Source organism: Corvus cornix, chromosome 28, assembly GCF_000738735.6.
Source record: "Corvus cornix cornix isolate S_Up_H32 chromosome 28, ASM73873v5, whole genome shotgun sequence".
In the NCBI taxonomy this organism is placed as follows: domain Eukaryota; kingdom Metazoa; phylum Chordata; class Aves; order Passeriformes; family Corvidae; genus Corvus; species Corvus cornix.
This window is the reverse complement of record NC_046356.1, coordinates 1,523,948-1,549,300: the sequence shown is the minus strand read 5'-3', so window position 1 is coordinate 1,549,300 and position 25,353 is coordinate 1,523,948. Positions and strand designations below refer to the sequence as shown.

The 25,353-nt window shown below is 43.4% G+C and overlaps 1 protein-coding gene across 2 annotated transcripts in view; it reads left to right on the top strand.

Annotated features, from left to right (window-relative positions):
* Window positions 1-25,353, top strand: part of AP3D1 (adaptor related protein complex 3 subunit delta 1) — a 43,412-nt gene that overhangs the window by 2,484 nt on the left and 15,575 nt on the right. For both annotated transcript variants that reach the window (XM_039566152.1, XM_039566151.1), the window contains exons 2-16: window positions 11,357-11,452; window positions 12,229-12,309; window positions 12,889-12,969; window positions 14,806-14,913; window positions 15,232-15,361; window positions 16,693-16,832; window positions 17,095-17,168; window positions 18,917-18,966; window positions 20,500-20,549; window positions 20,943-20,991; window positions 21,765-21,910; window positions 22,650-22,798; window positions 22,884-23,114; window positions 24,549-24,780; window positions 25,173-25,318. In XM_039566152.1, the coding sequence (XP_039422086.1) occupies window positions 11,357-11,452; window positions 12,229-12,309; window positions 12,889-12,969; window positions 14,806-14,913; window positions 15,232-15,361; window positions 16,693-16,832; window positions 17,095-17,168; window positions 18,917-18,966; window positions 20,500-20,549; window positions 20,943-20,991; window positions 21,765-21,910; window positions 22,650-22,798; window positions 22,884-23,114; window positions 24,549-24,780; window positions 25,173-25,318 (1,763 nt within the window). The remainder of the gene's footprint in view (window positions 1-11,356; window positions 11,453-12,228; window positions 12,310-12,888; window positions 12,970-14,805; window positions 14,914-15,231; window positions 15,362-16,692; window positions 16,833-17,094; window positions 17,169-18,916; window positions 18,967-20,499; window positions 20,550-20,942; window positions 20,992-21,764; window positions 21,911-22,649; window positions 22,799-22,883; window positions 23,115-24,548; window positions 24,781-25,172; window positions 25,319-25,353) is intronic.

Genomic DNA, 25,353 nt, shown 5'->3' with positions numbered 1-25,353 from the left:
CTCAACAGGAGTTGCTCCAGGAAGAGTTGTCTCTGGAAAGGAGCTACTGTGATTGTTAAATAGCAATGACATGAAAAGAAAGGCAAGATTGTTGCTTTGACTTCTGATTTACTTGTGCTTTTTGCAGAAGGTTAGTTTATTTATATGTCTTGGGTTTTGGTTTTTGGAATTTAATCACATGGAAAAATCTGCCATCACTTACTCCCTCATATTTCTGGGCAGTCTCTTCTGGTAGATCTGAGATGGAAAGGTTTATTCCTTTCCGCTTCTTACGCAGGTACCACATGACCATATCTGGTATTTTACAGCCCGTTGAGGTCGAGGCTGTGTTTGCAGTCCAGGATGTACCAAGTGCTTGGTACCCCAGTTCTCAGTGCAGCTCTTTGACAGTGCAGCTCTTTGACAGCGCCACTGTGATCTTGCTTGATGGGTTTGTATTCTTCCTGTGTTGCTGCGACCCTAAATCTCACACTTTGAAGTCAGAGGAGGCCCACGTCTCTTTATTGATAAGTTTTGTGTGCTCCTCAGGTCGTATGAGGAGCTGAGAGTGCTGGAGGCTGCTTGGCCCTCGAGCTTACAGCCTCTCTGCAGCGTGTTAATTCCCTGTCAGAGACATTTCCGTTGTTCTTCCTGCTCTGTATCCAAAGCTGACCCATTTATTTTGAGTTTAAAACACTGAAATTGAAGAGATGGACTTCCCTAAGGTTGTGGGGTAAGAGACAGGAGGAGGTTAACACAGTTACTGCTCTGCGCAGACTTACTCTGTCCATTTCCCAGTGTTCTAGGGAATACTGGAGCTGCATCGTCCTTCTGCAGAGTAAGCGCTGTGTGCAAGGAATGAGGTGGCAGAACAGCATTAGCTCCTTCCCGGGTTTGACACGTTGCGTTTATTTTCCAACAGATGCTTTAGTCCCTGTGGTGTTTCCCAGTGCCAGTTCAAAGCTCAAACCTGCTAGAACGACTTGATCTTACTGCTTTTTCCTGACTTTTTACTTCCAGTACCTCATTCTCTCCCTTTCATTTGGAAAAGGAATGCTTTTGCTAAGGAAAGTGATGTTTTTCAGCAGTTATTAGGTGGTTTTGTATGCCGTGGAGTAACTTCTCCCACTTCGTGCCTACTGCTTCTGTATCTGCTCCACAGCATGCTCAGGAGAGGAATGGCTTGTACCATAGGCTGTTAAAAGTATACTGGATTTTTGCCAAGATAGTCCAAACTGATAAATGATACCTGTTCTCCTAAATGTGTAATAAGGGACAGGATAATTCTTTGATGCTGTTTGCTCCTTGCACAGGGTTTTTCATTCACAGTTAAAAGTTTGTTTTTCCCAACAAGGAAGCTCCTGTGATGTGAGATGTTCCTTTATTAAACTGAAATTATAAAGTAACAGAAACAGATGTTAATGAGTGTGCTTAGTCTCATTCAGACAGTAGCCCTCTGTTTAAGGTGTCTTTGATTTACTACAGGACACATAAGGAGAGAGAAGGGATTAAAAAAAGTTCTGTACGAAATACCTGTGTACTTCTCTTACAACATGAGAAAATTGTCCCCCTCTTTTCTCAGACACTCTGCTGTGCGTGCCAGGGTTAGCCCTTTGTGCTTTTTGGTAATTGATACTTTTAGGAAAAAGCATATTGAAAAATTCACATTTTCCTGTCTGTGGTGTTTGGTGATAAGTAACTCATTGCTGGTTTACACCTAAATTGTTTTGGAAGAGTGAAAGGAGCAATCAGTGCTGCTGGTTGGAAGGTTGGAAAAAAAAATTAACTTCAGTTACTAATATAATGCTAAATGGGAGGAGCGTTGTGTGTCACGCTGTGAAATGTGTGTTTTACTGTCAGCCTGGGCTTTCCAACCTGGCAGTGGCTTCTTGCTGCTTAGTGAGCGTTACCTGAGGACAGGGGACTTGTATTGTTAAAAAACCTTTTTTCCCCTAAATAAAGGGCCACTCTGCTCCACTGCTGACTTCCAGCTTCTTCTCTGACATGTTCAGATGAAACGATGATGTGGGGAGTTTTGAGGCATCTTTTCACATCACAAAACTCTTCTGGGCTCAGCCTGTCCTCAGCAAGGGTGAAGACCTTCTAATGCTGTGGCTTCTGACAGCTTGGCCTCAGCCACTGGTGCAGTATTAGTATTTCATGGTAAAGGATGTGGGATGGAACATAATCAGGGAGTTTTGAGGAATGCTAAACAGCTTGTTGGTGCCTGAAAGAACAGACCAGTTGCTGGGCAGTGCAGTTCATTGATGACAGACAGCTCTTTCAGGCACTGCTGCTCGATCAGTTGCTGTGTGTCATATATGTGTTGATATCTTTGAAGGCAGCTCATTATTCCACCCACTTCCAAGTGGATCTAGAGTTGCTATTGTTAATTCTTTGCGTGTGTGAATCACTGGAAAAGACAAAGTCGGAAATAGGAACAATACACAAAGAGGGTTGGATAAGGACCTCACACCACTTGGTGAAGAACCAGTCTGGGGCTGGCCTGCAAGGCCCAGTGTGACAGTGTCCTGCCTTACCTGCTGTGTCACGGAGACAAAGGGCCTGGAGCGTGGAACACGAGCCAAGATATGGGCTTGTTCTCCTATGATTACAGGCAGGAACAGCTGAGGCTTTGCATTAGTGCTGCCTTTCATCTTGCTTTCTCCTGTATTAAATATTACTTAATTGACTGTGGCATAAGTGGGGATAATAGCTTTGTTCCCAGTCCTGATCATTTTATGGCCATCTCTGCTGAGGGTTTGAAACACTCCAGACAGATCCGCACTGGCACACGTGGAAGTGAATATTGTGCCTAAGCAGGTCCAGGGGAGAGGAAGAGCTGTCTGGTACCTAAGAAATGGAGTGACCATACACTGTACCTTTAGTGAGGCCAGGGGAAAACCAGCCAGAAAAATCAAAGTAAAATATAGACACAAATTACATTTCTGCACTGTGATCAACTGCAGAGAGTTGTTTATTTGATGCTTTTTGATGCACATCTTTGTCCTGGTGCTGAGTGCAGAAAACGGGGCTTTTTGTGATTTCTTGCCAACAGTGTCCGTGAAAGTGACTGAAAACCTCTTCCTCCATAGTGTGGATTAGTGAATACATTTATGAACAGACAGCACCTTTAGGTTTTTCACTTCGAAGTGTTCTTGGGAGTATGTCCTGTTCCTGGTGCCCTGTGAAGGGCAGCATTACATGACAGGCATCAGAAAGAACCGAGTCATGGGACCAGTTACAAGGAAGCATTTGTGTTCATTAGGTTATTAAAAACTGCTGATCATTCACGCTGAGAAATTGAAATGCTTCATCATCTAAGGGGGAGTCTGCTAAAATCTGGGTGTCAGGATATTTGAGTGGGGTAAAAGCTGCAGAAAATAACATGGTTATTGGTAGTGTTAGTAGCTTAGAAAGGTGGTTGAGTGTTTGGGGTTTTTTTTTAAATAAGAAGCAAATGTTCAAAGCAACTGAAATAAGTGAATCCTGAGTGTCCCTGGGTATTAGGAATGTTTGGTTCCCACCCGCTTCCCCTCAGTCACTGCCCAGCAGGCTGAGCAGTCAGTTTATAAACCCTGTTAGCTGTTTTTTATTGTTATTTCCATGATGACCTAGATGTTCAAACCTGACAGCTTCTGCTGAGAAATTCCCGTGTTGAAAGGTATATAAATGGAGGTAGGTGTCAATGTGGGAATGTTGAAACTTTCTTCTGGTTGGCTCAATCTTTGTGGCAAAGCTGTATAAAATATATTGCCCCAAGTGTATCAGTGTGTTAGTCAGCTTCAGCCTTGGGAGTGGATGTTTGTTTAGTGTGAGTGGTGTGATTGTACAGCAGGGAGGAGGTGAACAAACTTACTTTAATTACCCAAATATTTGTGCTGAATTTAAAAAGTCAGGAATGGCCACGAACCATCTTTCTCTTCATTGTCCTCCTTACCTTTCCATAACTGCAAAGTACTCACAGCTGTGCATGAATCAGTGTTAGAGCTTTGTAGTAGTTTCAGTGTTACATTTCTATATGGTATTAATATATCATTAAGCATCTTTTTTTGGTTTCCCTCTGAACTACTTCTATCATCTGAGCCTCAGCAACAATAGCTACTTCATTTCCTTAGGAGGAGGTGACTGTTTCCTGTGCATCCAACAAAGCATGTGCTTTACTGAAGCCTGCCTTTATCAGAGCCCGAAACTGCACAGAGATGTCTGGAACAAGCAAGTTGAAAAATCTGCTGTAAAAACACTCGCATAGCTTTTTGCATAGTAATGTAGAAATAAAACTTTGGCTACATCTTGTATTTGCAAGGATGAGCACTTCTATCTGATGCATCTCTCCAGGCTTAAAAGTTGCCTGCTTGGATATGGTTTAGACAGCACAGACCCCTGAGGATTGTCTAATTGCTGTGCAATTAAATTAACAAATACTGTGATCAGACTGGAGATGTGCTTATATTAAGGGACTGATCAGACTGGAGATAATTAAGGGACATCTCTAGACCCTTGCTGCTGGTGCCTGCTTACTGATTTACCAGTGTTTGGGGCCTGCTGATTGCCACTTTCCTGATTCCCAAGGTGCCAGCAGTGATCTTGGCCTTGCCCACCTGGGAGGGGCCAGGACGGCTCATGTAGCTCCAGCTTTCTGCATCAGTGCCTTTCTGAGTGAAATCCTGAATTGCCTTTGGGTAAACCTCCAAAGAGAAGCTGTCCATGGGAGACTGCTAGAACACCCCAGTGCTTGGAGGGATGCTGCAGGTGCTTGGAGTCACTTTTGGACAAGCAGCTGCAACTCTACAGCTGTTTCTTTCCTGAAATCCAGTATTTGTGTTACAAACCTGTTCAGAAGATCCTCTGTGGTGCCTTAAGGGGCTGTAGTGGGTGGTGTGGCGTTGGGTATCTGCCCTGAAATCAGTGCACACTACTTGCATAGCATGTCTCTGAATTTTTAGAATAAGCTTCAAAGGTTTTAATTGGTTTATAAGTCACTTTCGGATGGATGCGTGCATGCATCATGCCAGATTTCAGTTGGTGTGTATAACTTCAGCAAACATTAACAAAAGAAAAAAATGGAAACCGACTTTTTGCATTCCTTCCTTGGTGTTGTTTGGCCAAGGAGTCTCATGATCTCGCTGTGCTTGTACCAGACAAGGGTGCAGTGGGTAATGCATCATGTTTCTAATAAATGATATAGAAGTCTGCTGCAAATGAGCCAGCAGAACCTCATGCCTCTGGTGTTGTCACTCAGAACAGTACATTGGGCTGGGATCTTAAGCATACCTCAGGATGAGAAAGTAAATCCCTGGAAAGCTGGGTAAACTACGGGCGTTTAAGGCATGTTAAAACATGTACAGCAATGCTGTTTATCAGCAGCTGAGTGGAAGATAAGCTTGGCTTTATGAAAATGCCTTTCAGTTTCCTGAGCCCTTTCTTCCAGCTGAGTGCCCTCTGCACTGCTGGACTTGGGCTGCTGCAAACCCATCAAGATGAACACTGTGCAGCTTCCCAGTTACTGCTGATCCTCTGTTCTGTGCTCAGCTGCTTTGCCTGGTGTATGGTTTTGGTGAAGTTACTTGTGGGGAAGCACGTGCCTTGGAATTCTTTCTATCCAGCGGTGGAGTATCCTTAACAAAAGATGCTGTTATTTATCTCAAATAGCTTTTTCTACAATAGTTAAATAATACAGTATTTTTATGGAAGTTAACATGCAATATGTTGATCTCTAATGCTGTGTTCAAGTCAGGAGAAAGCAGAACATTTTGCTTTTTAATGTCCTTGTCTGTTACTTCAGTTGATTTATTCTGTACTGTTGCGGTACAACATGTCCAGGTACTGCAAACACTAGAGGTGTCTATGTTCTCTCTGACCGGTTCAGGGGTGTTTGGCATGAAGTGCTGCTTTTGGGGGTTTGAGAGAAGCCTGGCAAGTGATACGTATTTCTTCCCAGCCTTCTTCCCGAGTCAGGAGCTGGCAGCTGATCTGTGCCGTGCTGGGAATGGGATCTGCTGCCTGAAGCACAAACAGATCTGAAAGTTCCTTCACCTCCACAAGGTGTCTGTGGTGTGACCGCCTTCGGTGTTGAGCATTGTGGTCATGTTACGAAGTTCTAACAGTGGGCATCTTCTCGTGTGAGACCGTCATGTGCTTGTGCTCAGCGTGATCTCACAGAGTTCGTCTCAAAGTCTACCAAAAACTGATAAATCCTATAGTGCCTAAAACAGAAGAAATGTTACATTTTGTGCTTATTTATTTTTATGATCTAATTATTCCAAACTTTTCTGTTTTACTGTGGTGTAGTTACACATTTATATCAGAAAATATCTTGTTCCTTGTGGCAATCAGTGTTAATAATTCTTTCCTTAAAACACTGTATTTAACCCTGGAAGCACAAGAGAAATAGGAACTAATGTTTGTTGCAGTGGGGGTCCCAACAAATGTTCACTGACGTTTTGCTCTTTCATCTGGGTGGAAGCACTTGGATGTTGCAGTGACAGGTTTGAATCTGAAATCAAGTGCATTTGGTTTGCTGGACTGTAACTCAAAGTAGTAGGAATGTGAGTTTGCCTTCTCTTGGGTTTGGAAGGTGGTTTATGGCTGACATGAGAATACAACTTCTTAAAGACTACTGGAAATGAGTAGTTTACATGATTAAATTTAATGTACAGGTTCTGCAGTGATCTCTGTTCCAATCATTAGTGTGTTCCTGTCAGCTAATGAAAGAAAGTACAGCATGGAGTACATTTCTTAGAAATATAATTGTTGTACAGATTAATGACTTTTTTTTTAACTTCACATATTGCTTGAGAAAGATAATAATCTTTTGTGAACATCTCTGAAATTGTCAGCAAGCCCCAAGTTCTGTCGTGGCTTGGAATAAACTTCTTGTATTTTTCAGAGTTAAGTCAAAAAACACTGATGGGAAATGAAAAATCCTGTAAAATTACGTTTTTGTCTTCTTACCATGACCCACTCTCCCCTCCCTCCTTTCATTTCAAAGGGACTGTGGCTTTGATTCATGATGCCTTCTTTCTTATTTTAGCCACTTGCATTCATTTAAATGCACATATTTTCTAGGTGAGATCTTGGAATTCTTGAGGAATTTGGGCTTGTTTTAAAAAAACAGCTTGTGTATCTCGTATAAAATGTTCCAGCATGTCTTTGGTGACATACATTGAGAAATGCAGTTGTGACTGTGCTGTTCTCACAGCTTTGTCGAGTACTCGCTGCTCACATCTGCAGGCTCCACTTGGGCTTTAGCTGGGCTGCTCCGGGCGTGTTCCTGTAATCCTCCTTCGGAGACAGAACAATTACCAGAGTGGTTGCTATAGCATTTCATTAAGGAGCCTTTTCCACCGAGGCAGGGAAGGCTCCTTTCCCACTTGGCAGCCTAGCAGGAATAAAAGCGAGCCTCTCAGCTCCTTGCCTGCTGCTCTCAGAGCCTTCAGCTCTGTTGCTGGCGGGCAGTTCTGCCCCCTCCCATCCTTCTTCCTGAGAGGGTTCCTGTGCCTCGTGGCTCTGCCTGTCCTCACCACACTCTGTGTGAGGGGCTGCCTGAGCATTGCCTGGCTCGCTCAGAGCCATCTGGCTGGGCATGTCCACAGGTCTGTAAATGTTGGGGCTTAGAAATGCTCCTCAGTCAACTGGCCAGAATGTGTGAGCCATCAACACAAAAGTGCAAATTCTTCTGTCACAGAACTAGTAAGGAATCAATAGCTAAGAAATATATTGATATTGTAATGAATGCTGTGAGCATAAATGAACTCTCAGCACTGCTGAGGCCCCATCTTGAATCCTGGGGTCTGTTTTGCGCTCCTCATGATAAAAAAGACATTGAGGGACTGGAGCCTGTCCAGAGCAGGGACTGGAGCACAAGTGTGATGAGCAGCTGAGGGAGCTGGGAAAGGGGCTCAGCCTGGAGCAAAGGAGGCTCAGGGGCGACCTTGTGGCTCTGCACAAGTCCCTGACAGGAGGGGGCAGCCGGGGGGGGTCGGGCTCTGCTCCCAGGGAACAGGGACAGGACAAGAGGAAACAGCTTTCAGTTGTGCCAGGGAAGATTTAGATTGGATATTGGGAAAAATTTCTTCATAGGAAGGGTGGCCAGGCATTGGAAGGGGCTGACTAGGGCAGTGTTGGAGTCACCATTCCTCAAAAAAACATGTGGATGTGGCATTGGGGGGGCATGTTTTAGTGATGAACATGGCAGTGCTGGATTAACAGCTGTTGAACTTGTTGATCCTAGAGGGCTTTTCCAACCTTAATGGTTCTGTGACTCATGGGACCTCAAAAGCATTTAAGGAAAAACTGAGCTAGTTGTATCCTGGGAAATACTGATTTTTTTATTACCACACTAGGAAATTCCTGTATTAGAAGGATTTATGAAAAAACAGAAGCGCTGCTGGGCAAGATAGCGAGACTTTTTGCTGCGTCAATATGTAAATGTGGGGGTTTTTTTTTCTTCCAAATACTTAGGCCTTGCTGAGTGGCTACAATTTTTATCATTTCATCAAGTGGTTGTTCTCCCTTTTGCTGTCTCATCTGACCCCACTGGGCAGCTCGTGGGCTGCGGTGGGGGCTGTGGTTATCGGGCAGTGGGAAGTGCTTTGGTGCAGGTCCTGTCCAGCGCTGTGCCGAGGTCAGCTCTTCCAAGGAGCCAGAGCCTCACTGAGGATCCGCTCCCGCCTACGTGTTCCCTCCCAGTTCTGTGGGTGTTAAATGTGGCAGCGAATCCAGCTGGGTGTGGTGCTTGGCTTTCAGATTTTAGTGGGAGACTGAATAGATCGGTTTTCCTCATATTGCTCATTCATGGCAGTGCTGCTCCACAGGATTAGCAAAAAGTTAATACCTGCTGATCCTGTAAAGCTTTCTATATATAGCACCTGTCATTCCTTGGAGTGTTTTGGGATTTGAAGTACAGCTGTTTTGGAAGGACTTCTTTCTGCTCTCTCTAATCCCTTTTTTCGGTTTCAGATCTGATTGTGGGTTCTGTAATATGCTTTTCCAGAAGTTGGACTGACTGGTAGGCAGGGATTTGCGTGTGGGATGTTGTGGATGGTGACTCTGGAGCCTGTGCTCAGCTGTGCCCGGCTGGACACTACTGAACTTGTCTGTACTCTATTTTTTCCCCCCTCCTGCTCACACTGTGAGTTTTCTTCAACTCTGAAGAGGTTGCCAGAAAACTTAAGCTAATGTTTGAATAGTTTGGGGATAGATGCAGTGGGAAATAAGTGAGGCTTTTGGTTATGGATGTAAAGACTGAGAACCTGCATGTCAGTGTTCTGCCTCGAGAACCAGCGCTGGCCTCACTGCCCAGGATGTGGCAACAAGATACACACGTGAAGGATTCTGTGACACTGCTCCAGCGTGCTCTTCTGTGGACATAAAATATTCAAGGCCAAGTACAATATATTTGTGGATCAGTTGCATGTTGTGTAAGTCACTCTTTCAGCATCTTTGATGAAGTATTTATTTTCTACTCTCAGAAGGTTTTTTTTTTTAGTTTATACTCAAGAGTTTAAACTTCGTGCATGAGTTGTCTGGACCTGACTCACTCTCAGGTGAAGGGCTTAGAATCCCAAATCTGCTTCTGGGTAAAGTCACCTGGGCACTATGTTGTTAAGTGTTTGGGGGTGACGCCATCTCCAGTTTTGGCAGATGTGATCCACTCACCTGTATCGAGGAGGACAGAAGGGATCTGTATTGAGGAGAGGGTTGTTTGGTATTTACAGTCCCCTCCCTTAACATGAAAATTCCCACTGTAAGGATAGTATTTTTATCCCAAACACAGACATTTAGGAATATCTTAAATTCCTTCAAGTTCATTCATTTGCCTGCTAAACACCCCCAGCTCTCCCAGCCTGGCTCCAGAGCAGAGGGGCTCCAGCCCTGCAGCAGCTCCGTGGCCTCCTCTGGAGTGGCTCCAGCAGCTCCCCGTGCTCCTGATGTTGTTCCCCAGGGCTGGGGCAGCTCTGCAGGTGGGGTCTCAGCTGAGCGGGGCAGAGGGGCAGAATCCCCCCTCCCCTGCTGCCCACGCTGGGGCTCAGCCCAGCACAGGGGGGGTTTCTGGGGTCAGTGCCCATGGCCGGGGCAGGTTGAGCCTCTCACCCACCAACACCCCCAGGTCCTTCTCCCCAGGGCTGCTCTCCATCCATTCTCCATCCACCGTTTCTAGCAGGAAACTTTTGTGACTTGAATAATGAGTCCAGGACATTTGTAAGACTAAAAATTGGTTGCATTAATACACAAAAATTAGTGTAAAGGAGAAAAAATATTAATTAAAGTCAGGCCAGTATGATGATTTCTATGCTGAAAATATCTTTTTGGTGGAAGGTGGTGGTATTCAGGCAGGGATTAGGTAATCAGGTTCTAACCTGGTTCCTCTGGCAGGAATGTGAAATACCCTGGTTGCGTGCATGGCTTTGAAAAGAGAAATTATTTCTTTGCACTTAAATTTTCGTGATTCCTGTAGCAGCTGCCTTCAGTACTTAAATAATAATTAATTGTGAACTGGAAGAATCTTTGGCTGAGCTAACTCTGCTTATAAAGTAAAATCTGTACAGATATTTTTAAATCACATGTTTGCCACATCCTTCCCACAAGCACAGATGTGATTGCTTGGAAAGATGTGAAGCACCAATATTTAAATATAAACATTGTGACATTTGGCTCTTTGAATTGCTGAGAAATTCATACAAATAACTGTTATTTATCAAAATGTGTAAATGGCAAAGGGCTCATGTAAGTTGAGAAGCAGAGAGGGGGTTCATGACTTTCCGTGGGACTTTCCATGACTGGGGGGGATCCAGGAAGCACCTGTGTCCCATCCAAGCCTTGTGCCGTGTCCCTTCGTGCCCAGGGTCTGCTGTGGGTGCACACCCACAGTGTCATCATTGGCAGCATGTCCAAAAGTGGGGTAGCTCAGCATGTTTTCATCAGTCACCTTTCATTTGTGGGCTGTTAACAGTGTTTGACAGTTTCTTCTTGTCATGTAATGAACGGGTGTTCTCTGACATCCTCTGGGGGAAGTGAGCCTTCTTGCAGTGGTGAACTCTGGTTTTGTTCAGACCTCTGCCTACTCAGTCTTCATTGAACAACTTCATTTTTGCAGATTTTTGAATCTAGAGCTCTGAAGCAAGTGGTGTAATTGTGAGGGAGAGGCAGAAAGGCCAACCACCAAAGAAACATCTCATACTTTTGGTTTTGTAACAGAATTGTGGTGGTTCTTTTTAATAAGGAATTTTGTCAGAGTTAAGTGCTTACTAAACAGTGTGTGTGTGAGATTTGGTGCCTGCAGATACTGAGTTCTGCTGCTTCTCCCCACCAACATGATGGAAATCTTGAGAAACTGGTAAAGGAGCTCAAATTTTTGTTTGTCTGTTTTCCTCAGGCAAAATACATCTCACAGTGCATCGATGAGATCAAGCAGGAGCTGAAGCAGGACAACATCGCAGTGAAGGCAAACGCAGTCTGCAAACTGACCTATGTAAGTGCCTTGCTGGTATCCCATGGAATTGCCGCTGGATTTTGTTCTTTCCTGCTGATTTGGAGCCAGCCTTGGGTCTGGGTGCCTGCTCTCCTTAGACTGCTCTAAGTGCAGGCTGTGAGGACACCACTCACCCAGCTCTGACGTCAGAGGCTGCACGTTCCTGCTCTGTTCGGTACAATTGGATTTTATTGTGATGGATCAGGAAGTGAATCTCGTTTAAAACAATTTAAAAGAAGTTGTTTTCAACGGGATTGGTTCGTACGACATAGTGACATGAGCACTTGAAACTGGGTTTGTTTCTCTTTGCTCAGTCCTTTGTTGATAAGGAGAAGACAGAAATACTGGTAAAGAATTCTTTTTGTGGTTCTGTTATGGTTTTTATTAAAAAAAAACAAAACAGGAAGAAAACCCTTCACATCAATGCTTATAGAACTGCATATCACAGAATCACAGAATGATTTGGATTTGAAGGGATCTTAAGGCTCTGCCATGGGCAGGGACACCTTCCATTGTCCCAGATTGCTCCAAGCCCCATCCAGCCTGGCCTTCCAGGGATCCAGGGGCAGCTACAGCTGCTCTGGGCAATCTGGAACTAATGCAAACTGCTTAAATCTTGTGATGTCTTTCACTTACTGAGTGGTGTATCTCATAAACCTTATAGTCTTATAGTAGTATTTTCAGACTCCTGTTGCATCTTCAATTTTGAGAGGTATCTTGACCTATTTTCTTGAGTCTCTTATTTCAGAAGTTTATCTTGGCTTTTCTACTCACAGTTACAGATGCTGGGCTATGACATCAGTTGGGCTGCTTTCAACATTATTGAAGTCATGAGTGCTTCCAAGTTTACATTCAAGGTGAGTTCTCTGTAAACGCAGGTGTCCTGGCCAAGCTGTCAGATATCTTTTGTGAAAAGCCAGGGTACTTTTATGTGAAGACCATCTGAGATTCATAGTACCAGGTATTTTTTATTTTTTAATAGCTTTATAATTTTTCTTGAAAGATTTGTTTCATGTTCTGTTGCAGACCTTTTTCACCAAACAGGGTGGAATGTTACTTCCTAACGAATGGTTTCCAAATGGGGCTTTGCACCTGAAACTCAGGGGTCAACACAGAAAAAATAAATGTAGTAGACAATCCTACATTATTTCTGCAGCTTTGTGGTCACTGAACTGTGTTGTAACAAAATAGGGAAGGGTGCAGGTGGTTTTATTATCCAGAAGACAGATAAATTATCAGAACATTACTTGTCTGAAATTTCTCTTTCCTGGTATAAACCCCCTTTTCTAGAGAACCCTGTCACGCCTCTTCTGTTACACAAACCTAATTGTTCATCTTTTTAATATTGCTTATAAAGCCACCGGTTGTTTTCCATCTGAACATTGTCTAAATTGACTTTAAAAACAAAACTGGTTTTCCTCCTTGCCTTTTCCCAGCGCATTGGTTACCTGGCTGCCTCCCAGTGCTTTCATGAAGGAACTGATGTCATTATGTTGACAACTAATCAGATCCGAAAGGTAAATGTTCGGTTCTTTATTTTTTCTTGCACTCTCTCCCCACTTGCACTTTCACATCTGTACCGAGTATTTCCCTTTTAGGAATACAGAGATGCTTAAGTAGAATTCTTGATTTTCAGTCTCCTGTCATTCCACAAACTGAGGGATTAATGAAAACACTCAGGAGCTGTGCACAGCCCTCCGTGGTGCTGTCTCATACCAGCTCTGTGTTTGTTCAGCAGAGAATGGTGACAGAAATAACTTTGCTGGTCTCTAGGCAGTGCTTATAAGAATGTAACAGGCAGAAAAAATGTCCCCATTCCTGAAGTAAAATGAGCAGTCACATGGCTCCACAACATTTCTACTTGTGAGGGCTCTTTTTGTCTGTAATTCCAGATCAGACTTTGACTTCCCTGGTAGAATTGGGTGTTAAAATCGTGAAGAGTGTATGGAAAGTTATGTTCTGTATTCATGTACCCAAGTGTGTTGTATTCATTTTCACAGAGCTCATCACTTAGGGTTACTGGGTTGCAGCATAGTTTTCCCATTCTTGAAGTTACAGATATTTTTTTAAAGCTCTTAACTTTCATTTTTTAAGTATCACTGCTTTAAAACTTGACTGATCCAGTACAAGACGTGCCTACATTTTTACCATCTGAGGAACCAAAATGTCTTTTACTTGCTTAAAAAAGATCAGTGGGATGTTATCCAGTATCTTCCCTAAAGAACTAGTGCTTTTCCCTTTATCTTTTGAACTATTCTGTGCTGAATATGAATATCTATTGTCTTTATTATGGACACTTTATTTTACTGAATTTCAGTCACTTACTGGCTACTTCTGCTTTGTGCCCAAGTTTTTACTTAAAAGCATCTTTTTTATGCCTTTTCATGTCTCATTGATCCAACATCTTGAGATTTTAAGGATTTATCTGTTCTCAAAATACATTAAAGCCAGGATGAATTGCAGTTTTTTTGCTCTTTAAGAAGTGGATTTCATTATTCTTAAAGTAGACTCAAATTTCCCCCCACCTGCAGCAGGTTTTTAAATGAGATGCAAATGGCACAGGACCCCTAAGGCCTGACTGACTATGTTTAGCTCTCCTGAAGCAGCTTCAGTGTCCGCGTGAATCTGGAGTCTTAATTCAGCAGTCCATGTGGGAATGCTCTGTGCAGCTTCTTCATATTTTGTTTCCTGATAACTACAATTTATAGTCTATACTTGAACATACTCAGAGATTAATTGTACTGTGGTTAAGTGTCTGAAGCTTAGAAAGACCTGAAAGACTATGGAGGGTTGGGTAGGATCCTGACTACAAATAGATCCAAGGAAACTTGACCAGTAAATGTGTTCCACACACATAACTTGTGTCCTGTTTTGTGGACTGGAAGTTGTGGTGCTGCCAGGAGCTCAGAGGAAAAATAATCTCATTTCTCTACTAGATTAAGGTGGGACACCACTCACCAAGAGTGCTTGTTCCCAGTGAAATTGATGGCACTTGGAATTGGACTTAGCAGGGTTAGTGTTTAATACCAGTTTTTTAGGACTTTAAATATGTTTGTGATCCTGTAATGAGTGTTTAGAAACTATTTCCATTCCCAAAACACCACCAAGGTGCGACCTCTCTGATTGCTTTTATGTTGCAGTCATCCATCTCTTGTTTAATTATGATTGCTTGTGCCCATTATTAAACCCCAGGCTGGCTGTATTTTAGCAGGTGTTAGTAGTTGATAGATAAATATTCCCATGAAGCAGAAGCTCTGCTTCATTTATGTCGAATGAATAAAATTAGTCTGAGGAAGTTGTTTCTTGATATCCTGTGTGATCTTAAATTTTTGAGCCTGTTTCTCTTTTTTTAGGATCTGAGTAGCCCTAACCAGTATGATACTGGAGTTGCACTGACTGGCTTGTCCTGTTTTGTTACTCCAGATCTTGCCAGGGACTTGGCAAATGACATCATGACATTGGTGAGTTGATAAGATGGAAATAACTTTACCCTGTAATTATATTAAGTTATTCAAATCTGGTAAATATCTTAAATTTAGAGCTGATGCATGTTGGGATTCTGGGGAGCTTTTACAGACCTAAGTTAGATCAAGAGGATCACTTTGAAATATATTCATTAGTTTTGATGATAAACAACAATATTTTGCTCTTGCCTCAAAGCTGAGTTTTCAAAAATCAGCTGAGTCTCCCTGGAAGAGCTTTGAAGAGACAGGAGTGTGAGCATAGGAGCTCTGGAAACAGATCTGCTCAGAGCCTGACTGCACTTGTTTCGTTAACAGATGTCTCACACAAAGCCTTACATCAGGAAGAAGGCAGTGTTAATCATGTACAAAGTTTTTTTGAAGTACCCAGAGTCCCTCCGTCCTGCATTTCCTCGCCTTAAAGAGAAACTTGAAGATCCAGATCCCGGTGAGTGGATTTGAGTGAATTCCTTCTGCTCACATATATGGAGGTCCATGTGCTTGTAGAGCTTGTGAGGAGAAGAAGCCATGAAAAATGCTGTAATCATCTTTTGGGCACTGACTCACCTGTTTCAGGGTAGTTGAGCATAGGAGAGTTTTGACAGGTGTTGCCATATTAAAAATATATTCTTTAAATATCCATTTCTTCAAACCCAAAGTTACTGAAAATATATCAGTGCTTAAAACTTAATGGAGAAAGCAGCTTAAAGTTTCCTGACTTGTTGCTTACTAAACTTGGCTATTGAAAATATTTGAGTTGATTTCAGGGTTTGGAGTTCCGTTTTTGTTATTTCCTGTGCTTTTTTAGCAAGCTGCAGCTATTGACTTGCAGTGGACACATTTAAAATTATTTAACATCCTTTAGTGTATTCTTTATTTATTTGAGTCCAGACTGCTCTTTGGGCCCCTCAGTACTGTGTCAGTGCAGGTCAGCAGCAGCACAGGAAATTAGCAATTGCTCTGTATCGTATTCACATTTTTACTCATTCTTCAGGAGGTGCTGGTGTTCTCTCACTGCACAAACACTTGGTTTAGGAGTTCTGTGTGTGCTGTGTGTCTGTGATTTCCACTTGATTTGTATCTGCATTTACAGGGGGAAATTTAATTGCATTTCCTGCACTATTTGATTGTGGGCATGGAATATTCATCTTCCAGGGACAGTGTTACTAAAGAAAGCAAAATACACACAACCGTCACCTGCAGAGAGAGGAAGAAAATCCCTGTTATGCTTTATGGAGAGAAGGATTGCTCTCTCCTAGGACACCCAGCCTGTCTAGACTAAAACATTCCAAACTGACACCAATCCATGTAGAGACTGAGCAATGAGAAGGGAGTGAACTTGTCCAGTCAGATTGTTTAAAGAATTATTTGTGTTTTGTATTTAAACATGTTTAAATAATACATATTAGAGAAGTCAAGAGTGATTGGGAATTCTCTGGTGGATGATTATTGATTGTGTTGTCTGTGTCCCACAGCCAGCTCTCCACAGTCCAGGGCAGGGATGTGGCAGTGTCCTGGTTTTTTCTCATGCTGGACCCAAAGCAGATACCTGGCTTGCAGCTATATTAGAAAATAGTCAGAATTAAATAAAACCCTTTCTCAGTTTGCTTTTGCATCCTTGTATTTACTTCACTGCCTCAGGGTTGGGAATGAGGCCAAACCATTGGACACACAGGTCTGAAGCTTCAGCTGCTTTTGCTATGGGGGTTCTGCACCAGAAACTTCAATTACAGTGAAGGCATTGATGGGATTTGTGCTTTTCCCATTTGTTTTCCCCAGGTGTGCAGTCTGCTGCAGTAAATGTTATTTGTGAGCTGGCTCGACGCAATCCCAAAAATTACCTTTCCCTTGCTCCGCTCTTCTTCAAGTTGATGACGTCATCAACCAATAATTGGGTTCTCATTAAAATTATAAAACTGGCAAGTATTCTGCTTTTTGTTTAGAGAATTAGGGTTCTCATTAAATTACCTTGGTTGTGAGAATGGATTTCTTGCTGGAAGGCACAGTTACCATTCAATCTGAATAAAAAGAAACCGGGAATATCTTCTAATGTTTGTGAATGTAACCAAAGAGAAAAATATGTTAATATAGCTTGGTTTAAGTACAGTGAGCTGTAATTTACATAATGTTTTGAAGGTGTTGAAAAGCAGTTATTAACTCACTTTTCTTCTCTTTGAGTAGTTTGGTGCTCTTACTCCATTAGAACCAAGACTGGGAAAGAAACTGATTGAGCCCCTGACCAACCTCATCCACAGGTACGTGTGACAGACCCTGCCTTGTTCAGTCAGGACTGGGGAAGGACCTGGTGGGTGGATCAATAGCTGGGGGGGATGCATTTTTTAACAACTTCTTGACTTTCAGTATATTGGCTTCAAGTATCAAAAAATAATCTCGCATCAGGATTGTTTCTGAAAAACCTGAGGTAAAATACCTTAAAGGAAAGTCTCTGGGTGTCTGACTGTCAGCATGAATTCCTCCAAAGAGTGCATGAAAATTGGGGCAACTTGCTTTCCTTTCACTGCATTTCAAGCCAGAGATGACTGTGGAGGACGTATAAAAACTCTGGCTTACAAAAGGCTCAGCTGTGTATTTGCCTCTCCTGTTCACCTCACACATTTGATTCCTGACTTTTGGGAGTGCCTTACCCACCAAAGCAGTGTGACAAGGAATATATTAAAGTCCTTTCTCATACATTTGGCAGCTCAGATGTGTTTTGAAAGAGGTTCTTGTAATATATATGTTCTAAATGTAGATTAAATAAAGTAGAAGATATTTCCTTGTCCCTTGTTAATGCTAGTTTGTGGTGGTGTAGTGGTTCTAATTCTGAACTGAAATCAGGAAATAGATGCCTTGGAGGGAATACTTGTATTCTCCCAGTTCTGAAGAGGAAGTGTGATCTTATACAGGAGTTGTTGAGTGAAAAAGTTTTTCTTTTCATATGACAGAGCAAGGTTTTAAGCAGATTTCTCTGTAGCCTTGAGAGCAGCTTTAGCCAAGTGATTTCTGTCCATCCTCGTATTCCTTTAAGGCAGACCAGCTCAGAGCAGACCAGCATCCAGATGACAACCTGCAGGGAGTTGTCAGCAGTAACAAATAGATACAACCCACCAGAAAAAGCAGGAAGATGGACAATCCTACCTCCTGTCCCCAGCTCCCACTTTGGTAATTCTTAGCTGTGAGGTCTGGATCCTCTTTGGCTTGGTCTCCATTCAGTCATTTTGGATCTCATAATGAGTCACAGCACCCTGAGCTGTCCCAGCAAGTGCCCAGGGAGCAGAAGTGTTGGTCTTGGTTCTCAGCATCCCATAGTGCCCTTCAGGGCATTGCTCTGCTGCTGCCTCTGGAGCTGTGCTCCTTCCCTGTGTAACCTGCACTTGGAGCCTGTTCCTTTGGGGCTTGGGAGGTTCCCTGTTTCCCTCTTGTATAGATCAGGCTTTGTGAGGATCTCTGCAGTCCTCAGAACTGCACTGTCTTGTGTGTTCAGCTGGCAAAAGCAGCCTTGAATTTGAGATTTGGGGGAAATCAGACATTGGAAATGGGTTGCTGACTTCCAGGGATGGGAAGTGTGTTCCTGCCTCCCAAGGCTCTGCTGCTGGGGCGTGACTCATTCGCTTGGAGAGAGACTCGAGCTTCTCCATCTGCCTTGTCATGAATTTTTGACCTTGGGCAGAGGATTTAATTTGATTCTTGGACAAGATTGCTTCAGTATTCTGTGACTGGTGCTGGAGTTTGAGTAACCACTTCCTTCCTCATTCCTTGTGTCACAGTGCTCTTGCTTGCTGCTTTTCCAGGAAGATTTTTGGGGTTTTAGACATTTGTTTAAAAATTCCTTCCCCCAAGAGTTTTTGAGTGAGAATAATTTCATCTGTTTGAAGGGATATGGAGCAGAATATTGACAATTTCTTGTGACGTTCAAGGTGCTAACTAGCTCTGAAATACTGCTGACAACTCTTCAAAATGTGCTGGTTTATTCCTTATTTAATATACTTGATTTCTGTTTCAGCACCTCAGCCATGTCTCTCTTATATGAATGTGTGAACACAGTAATAGCAGGTGAGAACTGCAACTTGGAACCTAGAAAAAAAACGTGATGAACTTTGTCATCAACTAACACCATCTGTAAACCTTTTTTCTTTAACTTAATGGATTTTTTAATAGAATAAGTCTCCTGGCAAACTTTGTGTCACTGTGGGGCTGAAATCCTTTGTTGTCAGTGAGTGAGGCACAGTCCCTCCAGCTGTGTTGTTTGCTGAAGGCTGAAACCAAGCACAGACAATGAGATTATTTATGTGCAAGCTCCTAAATGTTGCTACAACTACAAAATTTACCAGCAGCAATAGAATTAAAACAAGAGTGATGTCTCTTTGCCAAGTTTTCTTATGTGATGATGGATCAGATTTTTTTTTTTTTTTTTTAAATTTTGCAACTTTGCAGCTTAAAAGTGGGGTGTAATTCCTTAGAGGAGGCAGTTGGAATTACTGATTTGCAGTTTCAGTTTCTGGGGAGGGGATATGAACTCCGTAACTGGGAGGGTGAGAGAAAACAAAGGCAAAAAGGGATAACACAGTATTGCAGCTCAGGCTCGGCACTTTTCCTATCAGAGTGTGGAGCAGAGGGTTATTGACATTCACAGATTGTCTGTCTGTCTCCTGAGGGTACTTTGGATAATGGTGCAGAACTTGCTGTGCTGGGTCAGTTCAGAGAGGGAAGAGAGATCTGTCACTCACTATGTATTCCTTCATTCCCTCAGGGAAATGAGGTGTCATGGTGGGAGGGAAAATAACACGGAGGGTAATTCCATTGTGGATGAGAGAGGCCTTCACTGAGATCCAGTGGGGTCATCCCGTGGGTAGAGGCGTAATTCACCCACCCAGGACACCTCAGGGCTGGTGATGTCAGACTCAGAGCCAGCAAATGAGCCCTGAAACACCAGAGGAGCACCTGGCACCTGCCAGCTCTGGAGGTGACAGTGTCCAGCACAGCTTCCCTGCAGGGACAGAGGGCAGCACGTGGCACCTGCTCAGGCACAGCTGGGCTTGGCTTGGCTGTGCTGTGCCAGCAGCAGTTACCAAGGTGAGCCCACCTTTTCTGCAGTGGGGCTGTGTGCTGCCAGAGCTTTCAAATGTCCCATATAATCAACAGTGGCTGGCTTGATTAAAGCTCCAGTCTAATCACATTGAACTCTGGGATCTGTTGCTGCATCCCATTGCATTAGGAAAGTGCACAATTAAAAATTCAGCTGTACAGTAGCTGCTGATGTATTTACAGCCCTGACTGCTACCTGATGTCAGTGAAATAAACCTTAGTGAGAGCAAAGAAGAGCAGCTTTGACCTGGCTGTTCCAGCTGTTTCCACCCTTACACTCATTTTTCCGGCCCTCTTATTATTACTGTTACGGTATATGAAACTATAAGTTCATGTCACAACCTTCTCTCCTCCCTTCAGACCCCCAAAAATCCAAGCAAACAGACAAACAATAATCTGGCACCTTTCCCTGAGAGCTGAGCTAGGTGTGGACTGTCAGGTGGTGTTGCAGTCACTCACAGCACAGAAATACTGACTGGAATTTGTGCTTCTGTGTTTCAGTTCTGATCTCTCTGTCCTCGGGGATGCCCAACCACAGCGCCAGCATCCAGGTGCGACCCTGGGCTTGGGGGTTGCTTGTTCTGCTCTGCTGTGGGATCCCAAGGGCCAGGGAAAATGGGATTGTGTTCCTCTGCCAGAAGTTACAGCTACTGAAGTGCTCTTCTTGTGCAATCCTGCAGACTGAAGCATTTCCTATAGAAATTCTCCTACTTATTTCACTCCAAAATGTAGAGTTTGAGAGTTTTCCCAACTTTTATTCATTTCCTGCTATCAATACAGTCACACAGAAGTTCCTTTTGTTTGGAAATCTGTTAATGCAACAAAACCCTCTCACCTGGAGACCTCAAGTCTTGGTCAGATACTTCCTTGTGTATTGAGTAAACTTCATGAGGACTTACTTTAATTAAGACCTGTAATAAACATGGTGTGGTCTTTTTTTCCAGCTTTGTGTTCAGAAGTTGAGGATATTGATAGAAGATTCTGACCAGAACTGTAAGTATGGTACTTGTCTTCATGAAGCTGTTGGCTCCCGAGCACTGAGGAGATGCTGCAGCAGCCTCAGAGGGATTGCAGTGTCTGGTGTGCTGTAAACAATTGCTGGGGGGTTAATATGGAAATAATTTTTGATGGCAAGCACTTCTTTATAATAATATTTTTTAAAACAAATGACAGCAATTATTACTGCTGTTTGTGGTCTTGTAAATCTAAAACAGTTCTTTCCATGCTCTGGGATTTCCCTTTTTATAGACTGGCTGCTTGGAAAGCAGTGATAGCTATTTTCAGCAGCGTGAGCATAATAGTAAAATGCAAGAGTGTTGACTTACTTTAGTCACTACAAAGAATACTGGGAAATTTTTCTTTTGTGCAGCTCTTTTTTCCTTCCTTCTCAATTTTTCCCCTTGAGAACAGGACTGTTACACACCAATCTTCAGTGCTTTTAAAGCTGTGTTTACCTCAGGATGCCTGTTCTCAGATCCCAGCGTTTCTATTTATCAAATACATATTTTTGAATCAATGATAAAGCTTGAGGTGCAGGAAGAGCCTGATGAGGGTTATATATGTAATTACTTGTCTTTCTATGGGATTATGAAATTAAAGACCGTAGTCTGTGATGCATCCTTCTCAAAAATGCTTTTCTTCATCACAGATTTTTATTCAAGTGTTTCAATACCAAGTGCTTCTACTGAAACCAGCTTTAAGATTTCATGCTCAGCACAAAGCAGTCGTTCTATATTTGGAAAGAAGTTTTATTTTGTCTTTCACAGTGAAGTACCTGGGACTGCTGGCTATGTCCAAAATCCTGAAAACACACCCTAAGTCAGTTCAGTCTCACAAGGATCTCATTCTCCAATGTTTGGATGACAAAGATGAGTCCATCCGACTCAGAGCTTTAGATCTCCTCTATGGCATGGTATGTTCCTACATTTATTTCCTCTCCAGCTCCCCTGACCCTTTAGGTAGGTGATGTTTAAGGAAAACGTGCAACTTTCTCTGCCAGAAAGCAGAGCAGAGATTTTTGATAACAACTCCACAGCAGACTTTTGATAACAATTCCCATATCTTTTCTGGCACTTAGGACAAGTAAAATATGTGGCTCAGCATGAGTGCTTTAAAAAATCTGATTCAGACTGGGAGGAGTTTCTCAGTTCAGGCCCTGTTGGAAATCACCCATTTTGAAATCCATTCCACTGGATGTTAATGACTCCTAAATTGTTTCCTTTATAAGCAGAAATGTTTTGAACTCTTAAACTTTCTAATCTGGCAGTAGAAAATTCACTTTCTCTTGGATTTTTGTACTGCTGATAGTAATACTGATCCTCAGCTCTCCCACAGCCGAGGTCTTCACAGAATCAACTGGCTTGGAAAAAACCTTTGAGGTGATCAAATCCCAGCCTATGACCTAACACCACTTGTCAGCCAGGCCATGGCACTAAGTGCCATATCCAGTCTTTTCTTAAGCACCTTGTATACTTGTGCTGGCTCTTTAGCAAGAACATTGAATAGTATTAAACAGGTTCATTTTTGGATTGGGGCCTACAGGGGTGGTTCTGGTTTCTTGTTAACATGATATGGGTCCAGCAAAGAGCCAGCAGCTGCTTGACTGGAACTGTATAGGAAAGTGGCTGGACCCTTCACCACCTCTTTAACAGGTCTCCAAGAAGAACTTGATGGAGATTGTGAAGAAACTGATGATTCACGTGGATAAAGCCGAAGGGACGACGTACCGAGATGAGCTGCTGACCAAAATCATAGACATCTGCAGCCAGTCCAACTATCAGTACATCACAAACTTTGAATGGTCAGTGCTTTCAGCTGCCAGCTTGGAGCTCATCACAGAGGCAATGCAGGATTGTCCTCTGATACCCATCCATCCCTTTCTGTAGGTACATAAGCATCCTGGTGGAGCTGACCCGGCTGGAGGGCACGAGGCACGGGCACCTGATCGCAGCCCAGATGTTGGATGTGGCCATCAGAGTGAAAGCCATCCGGAAGTTCGCGGTGTCCCAGATGGCCATGCTGCTGGACAACGCCCACCTCATCGCCAGCAACACCCAGAGGAACGGCATCTGTGAGGTGCTCTATGCTGCTGCCTGGATCTGTGGGGAGTTCTCCGAGTAAGTAAGAGCCTGGTGTGCTGTGAGCGGCAGCTTTTGGGCAGAGACTTTGGTCACTGAAGTGTGTTTTTGAGAGAAGGGTGGTTAATGCCACCAAAATGATTGTTTTTCTCTTGCTCCCTCACACCATCAACTCATCAGCTCTTTCTAGCCAAGACATTTTTAACTCTCTGGTCATTTTTGCTGTCTCACCAGCCTTGCCCACTCATGCAGGAAGCCATAGTAGTGAATCATAGAATCCCAGAATATTCTGAGTCAGAAGGGACCCTCAGGGATCATCGAGTTTTAACTCCTGGCCCTGCACAGACACTCCAACAATCCTGCCCTGTCCCTGAGAGCGCTGTCCAAACGCTCCTGCAGCTCTGGCAGCCTCGGGCCGGGCCCATTCCCTGGGGAGCCTGGGCAGTGCCCAGCAGCCCCGGGGGGAAGAACCTTTCCCTGAGCTCCATGCCCAGCCCTGACCCAGCTCCAGCCGTTCCCTGGGCTCCTGTCCCTGTCCCAGAGCAGAGCTCAGCCCCTGCCCCTCCGCCTCCCCTCGGGAGGAGCTGCAGCCCCCAGGAGCCTCCCCTCAGTCTCCTCTGCTGCAGCTGAACGAGCCAAGTGCCCTCAGCCGCTCCTCAGACCTTCCCCAGCTCCGTGTCCCTCCTTTGGACACTCTCCAACAGCTTTGGATCCTTCTGATCTTGTAGGTATAAGCTATTAGATCTTAAGATGTTGAAGGAACTCCTTAATCACTAAGGTCCACCCCCATTTATATTATCGGGAACATGTTCAATCACCATGTTTGAATTAGTTCTTTCTCTTCTCCCTGTTTTGCCCTTGTTAAAAGGTTTTTGCAGACCCCCATCTTCCTGGAATTAAAAGTTGTCATCTTTTTGCTGAAAATTTTTTGGTACCCACAGTAGCACAGTTTTTAATGTTCTTGTACCAACACAGTTTTTTAGCTTCGACAGATGTTTCTGTGTCTTTGTGCCGATACAGCTGTTCCCCAGCTTTTATTCTGGTAGATTGGACAGGTGTGGTACTGTAGTTTCCTCTTACTCCAGCTGGTTTGGTGTCCCCTTATAACTGCCACTCTGAACACTGGCTCCAGTTTAAAGTCACACTCTAGGTGTGATATTGAGGGAATGCTGGTACAGCTCAGACCTTCATTTTCTTTAAAAAGTTGTACAAAGAAAGCTGCAGATGAAGAAGTAAGAGAATATGCTCCTCTTTTCCGGCGTGATCACATTTTTACTTAGAAACAACTTTAGCTTTTAGTTTAGTTCAGTAACTTTTTTGTGCATCTTCCATTTAGTTGTGAGCAGACAATTTTGAGTAAGAACATGAGATTTGTTAAAACAAAGTGCTGTGATCTGTATTCCTTTGTGTATTAAGCATTGCCTGCTGGATTTTATTTTTGCTGCCTTTCATCTGTGCACTCTGTCCTTACAGACACCTCGAGGAAGCAAACCAAACCCTAGAAGCAATGTTGAGGCCTAAAGTTACAACCCTGCCAGGCCACATCCAGGCTGTTTACGTGCAGAACATGGTGAAGCTCTACGCATCCATCCTGCAGCAGAAGGAGCAGGCTGGGGAAAAGGAAGCAGCTCAGGAAATTACACAGCTGATGATTGAGCGCCTGCCTCAGTTTGTGCAGAGTGCAGATCTGGAGGTTCAGGAGAGGGTAAGAGAACAAAATGACTTTGGGATTTATCATGGGAAGTCTTGGAGCAGGTCTGTGGTTCTGTGTGGTCATGCATGTTTTCTATAAGCTGTTATCAGTGACAAGGCCCAGATCTTACTGCAGTTTGATGCCATCTCTGAAGGCTGCCAGCAAGATCTTCACTCAAAACAATTTAATTTAAAAATCATTCAGGCACATAAGGGCACAAAAATGACCCAGCTGAAAGAGAGGCTTAATATGGACTTCTTACATTTGCTCCAAATCTGCAGTTTATGCTGCTTCTCTTAATTCCCTTAATGGAGTAAAACACTTACCTTCTGCTGACTTCAGTTGATTTGTTTGGTTCAGCTTGTTAAATATTACTCTGAAACTACTTCTGCATTTGTTTTTAGGCTTCTTGCATCTTGCAGCTAATAAAATACATTCAGAAGCTACAAGTAAAAGAAGTTCCTGTAGCTGAGGAAGTGATAGCCCTGTTTGCTGGTGAGCTGAACCCTGTGGCTCCTAAAGCACAGAAGAAAGTCCCTGTTCCTGAGGGGTAAAGTTCCTTCTCTCTCCCAAACCCTTATTTAA